Source organism: Truncatella angustata (assembly GCF_020726525.1).
Source record: "Truncatella angustata strain MPI-SDFR-AT-0073 chromosome Unknown BKA67scaffold_7, whole genome shotgun sequence".
NCBI classification, from domain to species: Eukaryota; Fungi; Ascomycota; class Sordariomycetes; order Amphisphaeriales; family Sporocadaceae; genus Truncatella; species Truncatella angustata.
The window spans coordinates 561,507-577,010 of record NW_025763387.1 but is presented as its reverse complement, the minus strand read 5'-3'; the positions used below and the strand labels follow the sequence as shown (position 1 = coordinate 577,010).

Sequence of the window (15,504 nt, the reverse complement as noted above, 5' to 3'; positions counted from 1 at the left end):
TGAAGATGCTGCAGGTCTCCAAGGCTAACCAATCATAGGGATGGTCTGAACTCCCGTGATGAGTCGCGGGTGGAATGAGCTGAGGCGAGTTTTGTTTCTGACTAGGACCGGGGGGCCCACAAGATCACCCATAACCTTACTACGATCACCTCGATTAGGATGGTTTCCACTCGCTCGGTACGACATTCTTGTGTTCAAGCGCAGACATGCCGGCGACAGATCGTGAATAGTCATTGCCAAGCTTTCAAGAGTGGAGTGAGATGGTCGGATTTCCAAGGCGGACAGTTGCTTGTCTTCTTCGATTGTGGACTCGAATTGTGTGCTTTGTAATCGGTGGTACTTGGAAGAAGGGCAGAAGGGTGAATAGCGGGTAACTTTGCCCTTCAATCACAGGGGCATCACTTACTCCCGTCGCGTGACTATTGAGACCAGTGGTATAGTCACTCGATGATTCCATGAGACACAGGCATGCTCGCATGTCTACCTTTGAGACCCTCCGAAGTGTTTCGGTGGCTGAGCAGACGACAAGACCAAGCGTGGTGCGTTAACTGCCGCTGTTGTTTGATTGTGAATGAGCCGATGCTGAATGAGTCGTGATACGGACCACTGCCCACTCAGAACTAGTAATTCAGATTTAGTTGATGGGTCTTGGCCATCTGTGCCAGTAGAAAGATGGGATGTATTAGCGCCTTGGTTTCTGATATTTGCATTTGAAGCACAGGAACCCTCTGGCTCGGTTTCGTCTTGGCGGGCCCAGTTTCGCACCCACATTTTCTCGGCAAGCTTCGAAGAACGAACCCCTGCCAGCCCCAAACCCGCCACCGTACAAGTATACTGTAAAGAGAGAGGACTGCAAGGCTGGTATTTGGGCGTTCCGAGATGGACACAAACATGAAACTAGAGACATGGCCAAAGCACGACGGGGCCAGTCCAGACACCACAAACCGGGCCAAGCGAGATTGCTATCTCTGAGATCTGGGCGATTTTGCCGATCTGCCGTCCTATCCTTACCCTCAGATCTCAGCAATGTCTCGACGTTGGACACGTAGCCGAGGGCTTCAGCCTCCACATGTCCTGGGAAGTGCTGTTCTGATGGTGTATCGTTCGGTAGTAAGGGCTGGACAAAGTTGTCATCTCCACGGTGAAGAAGGGCGCTGAGGAAGGCCAGGTGACAAGAAGACACAGCTAACCTAGTCTAGATCAGAGTTGTGGCGGCATGCTTTGCTTCCACAGACAAACAAACGCAGGGTCTATACAGTGCTTACATAAAAGAGTCGTTGAATAAGCTTGAATTTAAAGCCATGGAATTGCAGGGTTTGGGACCACCTGGGGGAGCTGCAATGCTACGACCGGAGCGCTAACAGAATGAGGCTCAACAGAGCAAAGCAAAGGGACTATTCCCGAAGCTTGTACGTTAGGTGACAAGGCAGCCAAGCGCGCCCGCCCCACGTCAGAAGAGCTTCCCCCCGCAAATCGATCTGCCAAACCACCGAGCCATGGACACGAAGAAACATGGACATGGACATGGACATGGGACAGCAACAAAGCAGCAACCTGAAGCTCTCACCACCAAGTCACATCGCTTTTAGATAGCTCCATGCGCCAACAGGCAAACAGTATTGCAGAAAACTCTCCTAACAATTCCGAGAGCTCTGAAGTCACGCCGCCATGGCATCGAAACAGGTCACAGATGCCATAGCGACGGCGCAGTCGTCGCCCGAGCCAGCCGCAGCCTTCGATTCACTTCTCAAGAGCTTGAAAGACACGTCGTCCCCGACAACAATCTCGCCCGACTTTCGAGCGATACTCGATGCACTATTCAGCGGCTCCATCTCCATCGTGGCTTTACGACAGCTGGTGACGAGTTTTGTCGCTGCTCTGAAGGACTTCAAGAACGCCGAGCTATGGATCGACGTCGGTAAATACACGCTTGACGTCCTTGCTGCACAGCAATCTACATTCCACGACCAAGCAGCCGAGATCAGACTTCTCATCGCCGACGGCCATGAGAGCAATGAAGACAACCTCGAGGCCGCCAAGGCTCTGGCCGAGATCCCCCTCGATAGCGCTCAGAGGAAAGTCACCAACGAAGACCGCGCTCGCATCTGGGTAAGGATTGTGCGAAACTACCTCGAGGTAGACGACACCACATCGGCCGAATCATACCTCAACAAGCTCAAGAACATCATCTACACAGTCAGCGATCCTTCGCTAAATCTACACTTTAAACTGTCCCAGGCCCGTATCCAGGATGCCAACCGCTCATTCCTTTCAGCTTGTCAGGCATACCAAGATATTAGCCTCTCCACTGCCATCTCCGAGGAAGAGCGCTTGCTCACACTGAGTATGGCTATCAAGTGTGCCATTCTTGCCCCGGCCGGTCCCCTGCGAAGCCGTGCATTAGGCAGACTGTTCAAGGACGAGCGATCAGCAAGCCTGGAAGAGTTTGGTATTCTCGAGAAGATGTTCTTTGATCGACTGCTGGCTCCCGCCGAGGTCGACAAGTTCGCTCAGAGTCTGGCGCCACACCAACTTGCGACAACATCCGACGGCTCTACCGTCCTGGCCAAGGCTGTGGTAGAGCACAACCTGCTGGGCATTTCACGCCTCTACAGCAATATCGGCTTCGACGCTCTCGGCGTCCTCCTCGGCCTTTCGTCGGAGAAGGCCGAGGACACCACAGCCAAGATGATCGAGCAAGGTCGACTCGTCGGCAGGATTGATCAAATCGAGGAGATCATCTGGTTTGAGGGAGGCGAGGCCTCGGGCGAGAAAGGCAGCGGTAGAGCAGAGGTGACTGTTGGTAAAGAAATGCGCAGATGGGACTCCAATGTGCAGGGTTTGGCCGAGGAGGTCGAGAACATTACCAATGCTTTGCAAAACCAGTTCCCAGATTTTGTTGTTGCGAACTTGGTGGTTTGAGTCTCGGCACCAGTATTATGAATGACGATTGGCATGGCGTTCACGGTTGCACATGGCATAGAGAGCATAAAGCTCGATGGAGTTAGTTCATACTTGATCAACTACATCAATTCCACAAGAATCGCCCTTGGTATAGAACTAGGTTAGAGACCAGAAGCAGAGGCAATACATGGCCGCACTTTGCTTTTGCGTGCATTCCGCACGAAAGCGGTACATTCAATCGAGGTCTTTCTTCCGAACGACTATCCAGCCTTGACTCAGCAGTTTTGGGTTGCCCATCTCTTCCTCAAATATCATCTCCTCGATCAATTTCCTCTGTCTTGCATCGGTGACTATTGAGCTAATTTCCGTCGACTGTGCCTCTTCCAGACGGATTATCTTGGTAAGACCCTCGGCGACTTTTTCGCCAATAAGATCATAGCCGGCCTCTGTGAAATGTACACCGTCTGGGTCCCAGTACTTCTCCCGGTCCTCTTCAGACATGCTGCGGTATGGTACTGCCTCGTACAGGTCAAATGTGTAACTTTGTTATAGTCAGCATATTATACAGTTGATCGGGTCGGCCGAAGCACCTACAAGTTTGGTTTTTTATATGCCTTGATACCCTCATTAACAGCAGCCCTACTCCGATCGAGATTCTCACTCTGCATCTTGATCTCTGGTATAGTCAAGGCTAGTACTTTGCCGCCTTTCGAAAGTGGTATATCCCATACTTTCTTGAGTGCCTCGAACACCTTGTCTGCCGGATAGCCCCAACCGATATCACTGTATCAGTCATCAGTCATCCGTCTTGCATGTTTCTTGACACAAGCTCCCAGAGCTTGTCCACAAAGGCGTATTTAGGGAAGGGCGAAGAACAGTCATGAAGCACAAGCAGGCTGGACCATGAACTCACTTCGTTCCGCCGAGCACGACCGTCCATTCGAAACCGTCTTTCTTGCCATGTGTCTTCCACATTGACTGCATGCGCTCGATAAACGAACCTTTCACCACCAAATCACCCGGTACCCCGTCAACCTCGACGTGGAGTTGATGCGATGGAAATGCTGCTTCGAGACATACCTCCAACTTGCCCCCATAGGGATGCGATGGTGGATATCCACTCGTTAGGGAGTCGCCTAGACAGAGGATCCGGAGTGGGGTCTTTCCTGAGCCCATGGTTCTCAGAAGACGTAGTTGTTTCAGCGTTAGCTGAGCGATATGAAGCAGCACAGATGCGAATGAAGGCATGCACTTGATGAGTACGTGTTAGTCGTGATAATGACAAGTAAGGCGGAGTGTAGTTGCGTCAGGGTCATACAGTAGGCAGGCACAAGGCACGATAAACCCCTGGTGGGGCAGCCAACAGGGGGACCGCGGGGCGATTACGCCGCCCTGTAGCAATGCAAGGCGGGTGCCAAACACGTGAACCCTCAGTCTAACCCAAAGCACAGCCAGGACAGCGAGCCTTCGATCATATAATTGCTTTGGTGACGAGCCCACATTTGAAGGTGATGACATGGGCCATGAGTTGTGGTGTTTACTTTCCACGTGTGTTGCAACCATGCACCAATCCTGGCTTCAACACATTCTACAGCTCTAACCGTTAGTCTAGACTAAATCAAGGAAACAGAGCAGGCCTGGACATGCAAACAACTACTTCAACTGCCGTGGGTTTGGATACTTCCACAACTCGGGGCGCTCTTCCTGTAGTACATAGCGACGCGATGTTCCTCGGTGATTGGGCAATATGCAGGTCCATATCTCATTGGTACACAACTGAGCAGGGGTCTGATGAGCGGGGAATATTGCTGGCAACCGAGGATCTGAACAGATTGATAAGAAGCGAGGACTATCCCATACCGGCCGTTCTTCATCAACAAACGTTGCGCAGTGCCCATCATCCCAGATATCCGGCCACGTAGCCATGGGCTTGGATAGTCTGGTTGCCCTGCTGGGATACGCCAGCCAGCGCCTATACCTGATCCTTTTTGTTATCGCCACCTACTTCGCTGTCGGCCGGGCTCGTCAATACTGGCGCCTGAGACACTTCAAAGGTCCTAGAACGGCTGGTTTCTTATGGTGGTGGCATGCGAAGGCTTGCCTCAGCGGCCAGGCGCATCAACACTACGGGGATGCGAATGAGAAATATGGTATATATGGTGTTGTTTGCTCGGATTCTTTTTTGATACTGACATCCTGGGTCCAGGGCCTATCACTCGAATTGCGCCCAACCATCTGATCACCTCTTCTCCAGATCTTTGGGCCAAAATCAACGGTGCCAGATCCCTTTATCAAAAGGCACCATGGTATTATCATTCGGCACGCTTCGAGCCTGGGAAGGATAATATCTTCACCGAATGTGACTCTGACCACCACGATGATCGGAGAAAGAAAATGGCTGCTGGTGTAAGTCAACCAAGCCACTGCTTGCTCAAATTTGCTGACGACAATGAAGTACTCAGGCAAGCAGAACCCGACCCTGGAACCCTCGATTGACGGCCATGTCAAAGAGCTTGTGGGGCTGGTTAGAAAATATGCTACTCCGGCGGCATCAACAGGTCCTTTAAGACCAATGGATCTGTCCAAGAAGATACCTTTCTTCACTCTTGACGTCATCAGCCACGTTGGTCTCGGTAAACCATTCGGTGACCTCAAGGCTGACGCAGATGTGTTCGACTACCTGAAGTCTACCGAAGAGGGCCTGAGGATTGGCAACACGTCTCTAGCCCTTGGTCTAAACTGGCTTCGCGAACTTCCTGTTATCGGCCCAGCAATCAGTCCCTCCGAGAAAGACGTTTCTGGATTTGGAAAGATGATGGCAGAAGCACGGAAACTTGTTAATGAGCGAATGACTCAATCGATGGATACCAAGTCAGACATGCTGGCGTCTTTTCTCCGCAACGGTGTCAGTGGAGAGGACTTGTTTCAAGAGGCCTTCGAACAGATACTGGCTGGGTCTGACACGACAGCTGCTTCGATCAGAGTCATCTTACTTTACATCATCAGCCATCCGCGGGTGTATGCCAGACTGCAGGCCGAAATTGACGCCGCCGTTGAATCGGGCAAAGCACCTGCCTCGCCGGAAGTCATCTCGGACGCAGCAGCACGTGAATTACCCTACCTTGGTGCTGTTATAAGAGAGGCGATGCGCGTTTATCCGCCAGTGGCCAACCTCTTCTCCAGGATTGTTCCGGATGGCGGTGATGTTGTGACTGTCGATGGGAAAGAATATTTTCTGCCTGGAGGTACAATGGTCGGATACTCGGCATGGGGCATGCATCGCAATAACAAGCTGGTATATGGCGAGGACGCCAAAGTCTTCCGGCCCGAGAGGTGGCTCATAGATGCGAGCACTCCGGAGCAGGAAGAGCAGCTCGCTAGGATGATCAAGACGAATGATATGATCTTTGGCCACGGGCGCTGGGCCTGTCTAGGCAAGGTTATTGCGCTCCTTGAGATCCATAAGAGCATCTTCGAACTGTTCAGGCATTTCGACCTTGCCTTAACAAACCCCCATCAGCCATGGCGTCTGTTCAATACGCTTGGCTTATTGGAGATCCAGGACATGTGGGTCCATGTCACCACGCGGCCATGACTGAACTCGGTGGTGCAAGGCTAGATATACGACACCATGAAGGTCTTCTATATTTGCGACCGATCAACTAAAGAAACGTGACTGTTCATGAGGATGATGGACAAGTGACTACCATTACTCCAGACCAGGTGCTGCTCTGGTGTGGGCGCGAATTCACAGAGTCTTCAAGTCTGCAGTTCGCGCAGGGAGTGTTATCAAACAAAATTTAAGAAGCAGCAAGGTTCGTAGCCTTTGGGGTAGATGCTTTACAAGGCGAAAGAATAAGCTGTAGGTACCACATGGAGTGTCCGAATTACAAAGTAGCCGTTAGACTACAAAAAGCAGACATCCTTCCCCGAGAAGTAACGAATGTACGTGGGTCTCAGAATACATCCGATATTGTTCCCAAAAGATTTTTCCCTACAATCCTTCATTCTAATGTAGATTGTGAAATATAAAATCATTCGCCATTCACTAACGACTTTTGGGATCCTGATGTACAAACGATCAATTCGTCCCCCCGATCAGCTCCATGGATGGGTTTAATCTAATCACACAAGCGGCGTAAGAACGTCTGCAGTAGCTGCTATAGTACGGGATATTGAAGGAAATAGCAAAGAGATAGCAAAGGCATGAAAGTGCTTTCGAATTTTTAAAATCAACTGTGCACGTGATTTCTCCACGGCCAGATACCTGCGAGCCAAGCCATGATAGCTGGGATAATCTTTCTTAGTAGCTGATAAGTGAATGCCCCAACTAATATTAGTCTTGAAGATATTGCGCGGAGAGGCAAAGGCTGTCTAGATCGTGGGTTTTGATAGGATATGATCGCCACACAGGATGCTCGTTCGTGTCGATCAGATTCAATGCCTAATTATGCTTGTATATTGTCGTGTAGCCATTCTGGCGATGTACCTGATTCGAGCTCACTTCCATGCAAGGCCTACTGTATTAATCCAAATACTAAACATCTGGCTAGGATCCCCAAGAATCGAAGAAAACAGTGTCTCACCCCTAAGAACGTCCAACGTTACTTTCGAAACTGCAGAGGACCTTGCAGGAAGTTAAGATACAAACACTCCATCGTGATTAGAACCACACTCCTCATTCTCCTCAGACAAGTCCGATCTATCATGTCTCGAGAATTTGCATCGCGACATTCGCCCGGCAGTCATGAGCAGCATCACTGTGCTGTTGCATTGTCTCCAGAATTAGTTAAATACGACATTCCGCTGCGCATGACGGGAAATCCTGTGATATTTCCCGCATCATACCAGTTACCCCTTCTAAATACAATGTTACAATCACCTGATCCCTGTCCGAAATTCATATCTCCTTTGCAGGCAACGTCTGACAGCCATATCTACCAGGTTTTCTTTTCTTTCTAACTTTATGATAAATCTTGGGATTCTACTAACTCATTAATGGATGGTTACAGATGGTTGTGGCTGGAGATTTTCATTACGCTCAAGCATTATCACATTAACCCGATCAATTTAGAGGCCCTCGTGTCAGCGATATACCCCAAAGTCTACCACGAAAGCGGACCATCGTCAGGTAGACACTGTCGCTGATATGAATATTGCTTCATCGACTGCCATTGCGACCATAGCTACGAGCGACATTAAGCATGCGTCTCGGATGGATCGTGACGCTCCGACGGGCCCAAAACATGTTAATAACTAGCAGTGTCGAGTAAACTCTCCTATCAAACCCAGACTTCGAGTACAGAGAACCTTACAGGCGTTGCAGTGGGCGAAAGGCGAGTGCCTAAAAGAGTCTCAGACTGGGGGAACTCTGTAGAATTTCATGTGAAAGATCTTCCGTCAGAGAGAAGCTCCAGAAGCGGATCAAAACGTACAGTAGGATTAATCTTTGCTGGATGTATTTCTAATGATCTGATAGCTCTGAGCCGGCTGAACTCACGTCTTCTCAGCCGGGCATAAGAATAACTCAAGCACCAACACCACTATTTCAGCCCAAGGGCTACCACAAGAAGTTGAAGCATTCGTGATGGACCTAATTGGTAGAATAAGTTGGCATATAAATTTTTAATGTCTTGAATTACGGTAGCTGAGATACCCGTCCTAGCTAGATGACGGTTTTTTACGCCTCGAGTTGCAGATGGCAATACGAAAAGTCTAAGTATCTGACATCTCTATGGCTCGCGAGGAGTAAGTGTCATGAGATATCATCTGCCCGACAAAATCTGGACCCGCATTGTTGCAGTATAATAGGTCCGCCTTGGGTGTCGCTGAAACGAAAACAGTCGAAGTACCTCAGCCAATCTTACGATATAAGAGTTGGTTTTAGCGAGGCAACGTAGCATAAACCTTGGTAGATGTGGCAGGTTGTGATAGCCAAGCGCCACCAAGCTACTTCGTGTAGGCAGTCGTATTCACCGGTATCGGAACTATAGCGACCCGGTGAGAATAGGAGCCCGAAAAGCCCTCTATGTCTCATCGTTGTAGCAAATGATGTAAGCATATTCCTTGGCTAGTCCGATTAATTCTGTACAGAGTAATGCTGCGTATCATTCATTCAGTTCTTGGCCTCCTGATAGTGGCCCAATAGCAGGTCACAGAAAGCCTTTTTGCTTTTGACGTACAGAATGTGGAGGTTGAACCTTGCGGAAAATCGAACAGGGTTCGACATGGGAAAAGATTGCGGACGTAACATGATATAAGACATCGTACCACTCTGACTTTGCAAACCATGATATTAAATTCCCATGCTCAGTCTGTATGAGATTTTGAATGCCATAGTCGGGCTACCGCCAGTGTGCTTAGGATACTTTGCTGGGTATTAATGGTTATGCCCGGGAACTCCAAGTGTGTGCAGTTGCAAGAAGGACCAAAGCACGTACTCAACGTCCTAGGGACGAAAACCCTCAAACGAGAAATATCGTTTACAGAAAAAGCATGTGTGTCGGTCATCATATAGTGCTTTCCAGATTCAGCATGTTGTCTGGTGGCACGACGTCACAGATGTATGCAAATGGCACATCTACGCGCCCGCATACTGCATTTCTCCACGATCCTAAGTCCCATTCGATGTTCGTTGATGTGGCGCATCTATTACATCGTTAGCGAAACCTTATTCAACATGGCATTCTTCAATCGAAATGGCACACGCATGTCTCGGTACCTGGAAAGCAAAAAGAAAAAGAAAAGAAAAAAAGTACCTTGTACCGATGACTCTCAGACTCTTAATTCATCCTCGTGTGCAAGTCATGTCTAAAACTGCGATGAAGCATTGCATTCGAGGACTTAATATAACCTGGTAGAGGGATATTGACTACATGTTGTCGTTTCTATCCTCGCGCAAGTGGTTATCAAGTATGATCTCGGACGCGAGAGCCGATTGTCTTCTACAGTGGAGAAACCTACAAGGGCCGTTTATGCAATTGACCTTGATTTTTTTTCCTTTTTTTGACCCGGTGAAAAAAAACCTCAGCCGCGTGGAAATAAAGGATCATATGTACGCCAAGTCTCCCCCGGGACCTAGCTGAGCTTATAGTATGACACTAATGCATGGTAACCTCATAGACGTAAGGAGTTGAGCTTGGACGACCAATCCACGGGTCCAAATGACTTGGGGACATGCGGGAAAGTTCAGAATAGCATTAAAATGAAGCGCAATTCGTCCAGTCAATTGTCGATGGCTGCATAGACCAACAAACCCAAAGGGAAAGAGGCAAACGGACGCCAGGCAACGTTGCGGTCTCAGACGTTGGGATTTGCGGAATAATAACATGTCGACTACCCCACTTCATCATTCCAAACCGCTACTATTCCATTTACTACTATTCATGTCACCCGGTGGTGTCATGATGGGCTGGCAGACAGGTCGACGTTGGTCACATGAGAACCAACAAAGAATCACTAACAGTACGCACACGACAACGACCAATTTGCACACGAGATTTTGACGAAGACGATTCGACTCGCCAGAGGCCGGTGGGCCTGATACATTGCCCACTATGGGCGAAAGAGGCTTCCTCATACCACCATGGTACGTCAGTGAAAGCCCAGATACAACCATTATGATGATATGCAGCATCATATGGGGCTTCTCTTTATGCTGCGCGGCCTTCACCGCCACGAAAGCAGTGAAACAATCGTGGCTTGGATTCCAAAGAGGCAAGCCCGTGTCAGCCTATACGATCATGATTTGGGCGGAATGGTCTGCAAGCGTTACGATCTCGGTCATCAGCTGGCTATTCCTCAAAGGAACGTTAGCACCCAGGTATGTACTCGACCTACACCATACCATCGCATTCTAGTATTGACTTTCTCGAGTTTCGAACTGTTTTTCGTGATCTGTAAGTATTATGTGCTGCTACCAACCCAGCGATTTGCCACTGACATTGGTTCCCACAGTGTGCCTTTGGACCGTGCAAATGCAGTGTATATTGCAAATCATTATCAATCGAGTCTCACTTGTCATGGTCAACAGATCCCTGGCTAAGAACCTACGACTAGGAGTTTTCCTAATCGTGCTCGCAATTAATATCAGCGTCTTTTGCATTTGGATTCCCGCACGTCTTCAAATTAGCAACACATATGTACGCGCGAACGACATATGGGATCGTACAGAAAAGGCTATATTCGCAATGGTCGACGTCGCCTTGAACTGCTTCTTTATTTGGACGGTACGGACAAATCTGATCAATGCAGGGCTGGCAAAGTACAAACCACTGTACCAGTTCAACATATTGATGGTCTGTGTCTCCGTATCTTTGGATGTATGTTACGCCTCTGTTGTCTCCCTCGTTTTCCCATGCTAACTTCCTAGATCCTCCTAATTGGATCTATGTCTATAGGTACCGGTGTCATGTAAGCCCTCCGCCTTGTTGTTATATATCGTATACTCACACCTCATACAGCTACATCCAATTCCATCCCCTAGTGTATCTTATCAAGCTCCACATCGAACTCAACATGGCGGAATTGATTGCGAAGATCGTTCGCGCCACGAACCCGATGAACACAACAGAAGAGGACGGGACTCAGTGTCCGAGAGAACCTGACGTCAGTGAACCACCCGAATCAGACCGTCAACCTGGACGTCATCGCGATTCGGGATTTGCATCAACGCTCCAGAGCAAGGAGATGGACTTGGGCGAGCAGGAAATGCGAAGTATCAGTGTACAATATCACAGAGCGCTTCAACCGGATCTGCGCCCTTATAGATCGACTGATACTGGCACGACACTTCATGATCACGATATTGATTTAGAGCGAGGCGATGTTAGATGGAGCCGCACAGCGTCCGCCAGCGAATTGCGGCAGAAATTACCCTCCATTCCAGGTTCATGAGGTTTGCGTAGGAGTTGGGGTGTTTTGACAAAAAGATACCAGCTAGGTTCTAGCCATTAGCCTGTTTTCATGGATTAGTACTGCTCTGGGGACAAGATTGACCCATTCATATAACATAAAGTCGTCTTTGTCTCCCTGCGGTATAGCTACCTTGCAATGCTGACACATCAGCTAATCACTGATTACAATTACACCTGTGATCACAACCCGATTCATTCCGTGTTCCTCCCCAATTGAAACCTCGACCTTGTGAATATCTCCAGATCTGGGCAAAAATAACTGCCATCCAACATATATACAACGTTTACTGCTTTAATCTCTCTGAGACCGGCTTATATGCATTCCGACCTTGTGGCTTCATTGACTTAGTATGACCTCCTTAAAATACCCCCATCCTCACTAAGTAACCCTCTATTAGAAAGAAACTGATTGAATCATCGTGCTTTTGTATCCTGCCGCCTAACCACATGAAATTGTTTGGTAAGGTAGAAGGTTCTGCGTAAATACTTCGGAAATGCCCATATCTCCTGAAAAAACGATTGGAGAAATGAAATATGGCATGTAAGTTCTCGCAAAGTTTTAGGTGGGTATATATCTCTCCCAAGTGGCTACAAGGATCCTAGTACTGTGCGTTGTTGAGAAAGTGTTACTCTCGTTCACATCCTTATCCTCCGCAAACTTTTTGGAGGGGGGGGTATTTAGCAGTCGCATAACGTCACCTTTTTCAGGCCAGTAGTTGTGTAAGTGTTTTTTGCAATGGAGGTACCCTGAAGGCGTAACCCCAATTGCAAGCAGCAATGGCACCATGAGCGATGCTACAGGCAGTAAATGCTCTCCTGTGGTAATAAGGTAGAAGTAGCTTCGTCTTGGCTAAGCATGAGTTCAACGCTGTCAATATCTCAATGATACCATATTCGACAACACAGGATATGCTTTCAAAGGTCAAAACTGTTTGAATGTAGTAGGGTCAAGTCGTCAGGTTCCAAAATCAACTCCAGAGCCCAAGTATGAAGCACGCACTATTACTCGGTGCACCAGGCTACACATAGTAATGTAGGTTAGGAGAGTTGAAGTGATAATACTGTAGGAAGCATCACGGCGTTGTTGGAGCGTCTGATAAATTATCAAGGGTACTGCAAATATCACTGATTGGCAGCATACACTGTAGACTGGAAAACCGTACAGAGTACTGGACCGCGCGTTTCGTCGTGGCACCAAGATAGATGTTGGTTCCCTCGGCACATTAATACATGACTGTAGTTGACACAGAACCCGGTGGCAACACCTAGTCGCTCACTCACAACTGGAATGGGGGAAGGCTGGAACGGACGGCAGTGAGGGGGAATGGCTGGCCTAGATCACGGTCTTGGCCTTGGTCTTATGTAGTGCGCTGTGACGCCCCCCGAGATGAAAGTAGACTATCGTGTTGTAGTGCTCGATCGTGATATGCGAAGCGCTGGAGATGTTGCGATCTTGAGATTGGAGTTTCAGGCTAACAGGGCTTCATGTCGTCACCCAAGATGGTGGATGGTGGAGGGTGGAGGGTGGCGTCTCCCCGTCATCAAGTAACTGTGTAGCGGGGAGCATCTGGTCCGTCCAAAAGGGAAATAAGAAACCCAATCAGACCGCCGCAACTCAATCCTGGACGATATGATTTTATCTTTTATTTACTACCACTTAATACAACCAAATCGTAATTTATTAGCACCAGCAAACGATCTCCTCTTGATGACAACGACCCAGAAGTTTTATCACAGCCAAGAGAAGGTGCGATATTCCCCGAGCACAGCAAACTCTCCACCGTCCACGGCTCCATCTCCCTCTCCCTCGCGGCGTCACGTGATTGGCAGCGGAGGAACTGAAGGGAGAATCAGGAAAATCCATCGACGCTAGGCCAGTACCCGTCGAACGTTTCGCATAACCGAAAGACCTCATAAAAAGCTCCTCACCCTCATCATCACCAACCTCGCCCTCCCCCCGTCAATTGAGCATCTCCACACATCGGACAAAATGCTCGTTCAACTCAGGGCTTCGGTACGTCAAACACCCACACCCGTCATGCAGTAAAACACCCCCGGCTAATCACAATGCCCTGTCTACAGACCGCTCGCTCGGCCGCTTCGGCCATCACTCGCGTTGCCAGAGTGAACGCCGTCAGAGGATTCATCGCCCCGACTGTCTCGCGACGAGGTACGTACAAATCAAATTTCCAATCGAATCTCGAGTCTGCACGCCAATTGCCACGGCTGGGCTTGGTTTGAAAGGCTCAGATAAGGAGCTCGAAAGGAGGTGGAGCACCCGGACGCAAGCGGCCTCAAATAAATCACCTCAACTCATCAACAAGACCGCAACAAAGAGACAACGCGGCCGACACGTGCTGCTGCTTCATCCGACAATGGCCCAAGGGGTCTGGGATTCCCATTTCGACTTGATTGTGACCTCGGACGCAGGCTAACCACAAAACTCTTTACAGCCGACTTCGTCCAGGAGCTTTACCTCAAGGAGCTCAAGGCCTACAAGCCCACTCCCATCAAGGAGTCTGACTCCGTTGGTCAGGTCCAGACCTTCTCTGCTCCCAAAACTCCCAAGTCTCCCGAGGAGGCCGACCTTGCCAGCAGCTTGAAGGAGTACGAGAGCATGGCCGTCGAGGTTGAGGGTCAGGAGGCCGTTGCCCCTGGCGCCGCCGCCCCCGTTGTTGAGGACTGGCTGGTCGAGGAGGAGGAGGACGAGCCCGCGCATCACTAAGCGACTAAATTCGATGTTCCATCTGACAACTACAAAACCACCGCCCGAGACGAGCGAATATTATGGTGGTGGAGGGGCCAAGTGACCATGGTCACTGTCGCCAAGGACGTTGATCAAGGCAAACGGGGACGTACAGAGGAAGAAAAGCTGTAATCCGTGTACATTTACTCTAGGATTGTCTTCACGAATCACGAAGATCCTGGTTCTGATTTATTACTTTTGCTCATCTTGCAAAACATGTCTGGCAACGAATTAGCGACTGGCCCTGCTTCATGAGGAGTAGCTATGTACACTGTGCACCCAACGATTCATTGTCCGTTATTGCTGGGGTTCAATTCTTTTACATGCTAGTGCACTGATCTTTACTATCTAGGTCTTGTTTTGGTTGCATTGCACCCATTCACCGGCACGAGCAACGCTCTTGTGTCAAGAGTAAACCCTCCAGCCGCGGCCACTAGGTTCCATACATAAATCAGCTCTAGATTCTGAAGAGCCTTGGTCGGGGATCTGGACACCGAGAAAGACAAGGATGACCCAGACTGCTGGCAGACTGAACAAGCCGCCAAATGCACTACACTCGTTCGTGGACAAGGTTCAAGAACACTAGGGAGAGAACAGAGAACCCCTAAAATCCTAGATGATGTGGATCGGCGGCGAGATAAAAGGATAATATGAGCTGGTGTATCCCAGAGGAGGGAACACCGAGACTTGATTCTTTAGTATGAATAGCAGAGCGCCAAGGCTGGAGAACGCAGCAATTCAGGCATCACTCCTCAGGGCCTCTGGACCGATGCAACAAGGCTAAACATATACCTCCATGAGGCAGGGTGCAGAGTACGAACACAAAGTGCATAACAATCTCTTCCGGCCATCGGACGGACGCGATTGAGATGCAGCTCCGATTTCCTATCTTCTGGTTGCATGCTTAGCCTAAGGTATTCTGTCCAAACTACGAGCCCG

General features: G+C 49.2%; 5 protein-coding genes across 5 annotated transcripts; 4 read left to right on the top strand and 1 right to left on the bottom strand.

Annotated features, from left to right (window-relative positions):
• Positions 1-1,668: 1,668 nt before the first annotated feature.
• BKA67DRAFT_594027 (uncharacterized protein) lies at positions 1,669-2,922 on the top strand (the record flags this gene model as incomplete). Its single annotated transcript, XM_046105009.1, has 1 exon — positions 1,669-2,922. One exon carries the CDS (start codon positions 1,669-1,671, stop codon positions 2,920-2,922), a length of 1,254 nt encoding a protein of 417 aa, XP_045954912.1.
• Positions 2,923-3,138: 216 nt separating this feature from the next.
• On the bottom strand, positions 3,139-4,080 carry BKA67DRAFT_661384 (SGNH hydrolase-type esterase domain-containing protein; the record flags this gene model as incomplete). The annotated part of the gene is made up of 3 exons (XM_046107801.1): positions 3,139-3,445; positions 3,499-3,687; positions 3,818-4,080. The coding sequence occupies 3 exons, from the start codon at positions 4,078-4,080 to the stop codon at positions 3,139-3,141; spliced, it is 759 nt and encodes a 252-aa protein (XP_045954911.1).
• Positions 4,081-4,828: 748 nt separating this feature from the next.
• On the top strand, positions 4,829-6,499 carry BKA67DRAFT_538442 (pisatin demethylase; the record flags this gene model as incomplete). Its single annotated transcript, XM_046100465.1, has 3 exons — positions 4,829-5,054; positions 5,111-5,310; positions 5,360-6,499. The coding sequence occupies 3 exons, from the start codon at positions 4,829-4,831 to the stop codon at positions 6,497-6,499; spliced, it is 1,566 nt and encodes a 521-aa protein (XP_045954910.1).
• Positions 6,500-10,460: 3,961 nt separating this feature from the next.
• Positions 10,461-11,267, top strand: BKA67DRAFT_594025 (uncharacterized protein; the record flags this gene model as incomplete). Its single annotated transcript, XM_046105008.1, has 3 exons — positions 10,461-10,726; positions 10,780-10,802; positions 10,861-11,267. The coding sequence occupies 3 exons, from the start codon at positions 10,461-10,463 to the stop codon at positions 11,265-11,267; spliced, it is 696 nt and encodes a 231-aa protein (XP_045954909.1).
• Positions 11,268-13,809: 2,542 nt separating this feature from the next.
• On the top strand, positions 13,810-14,544 carry BKA67DRAFT_538440 (ATP synthase complex subunit H-domain-containing protein; the record flags this gene model as incomplete). The annotated part of the gene is made up of 3 exons (XM_046100464.1): positions 13,810-13,833; positions 13,902-13,989; positions 14,273-14,544. The coding sequence occupies 3 exons, from the start codon at positions 13,810-13,812 to the stop codon at positions 14,542-14,544; spliced, it is 384 nt and encodes a 127-aa protein (XP_045954908.1).
• Positions 14,545-15,504: the final 960 nt, after the last annotated feature.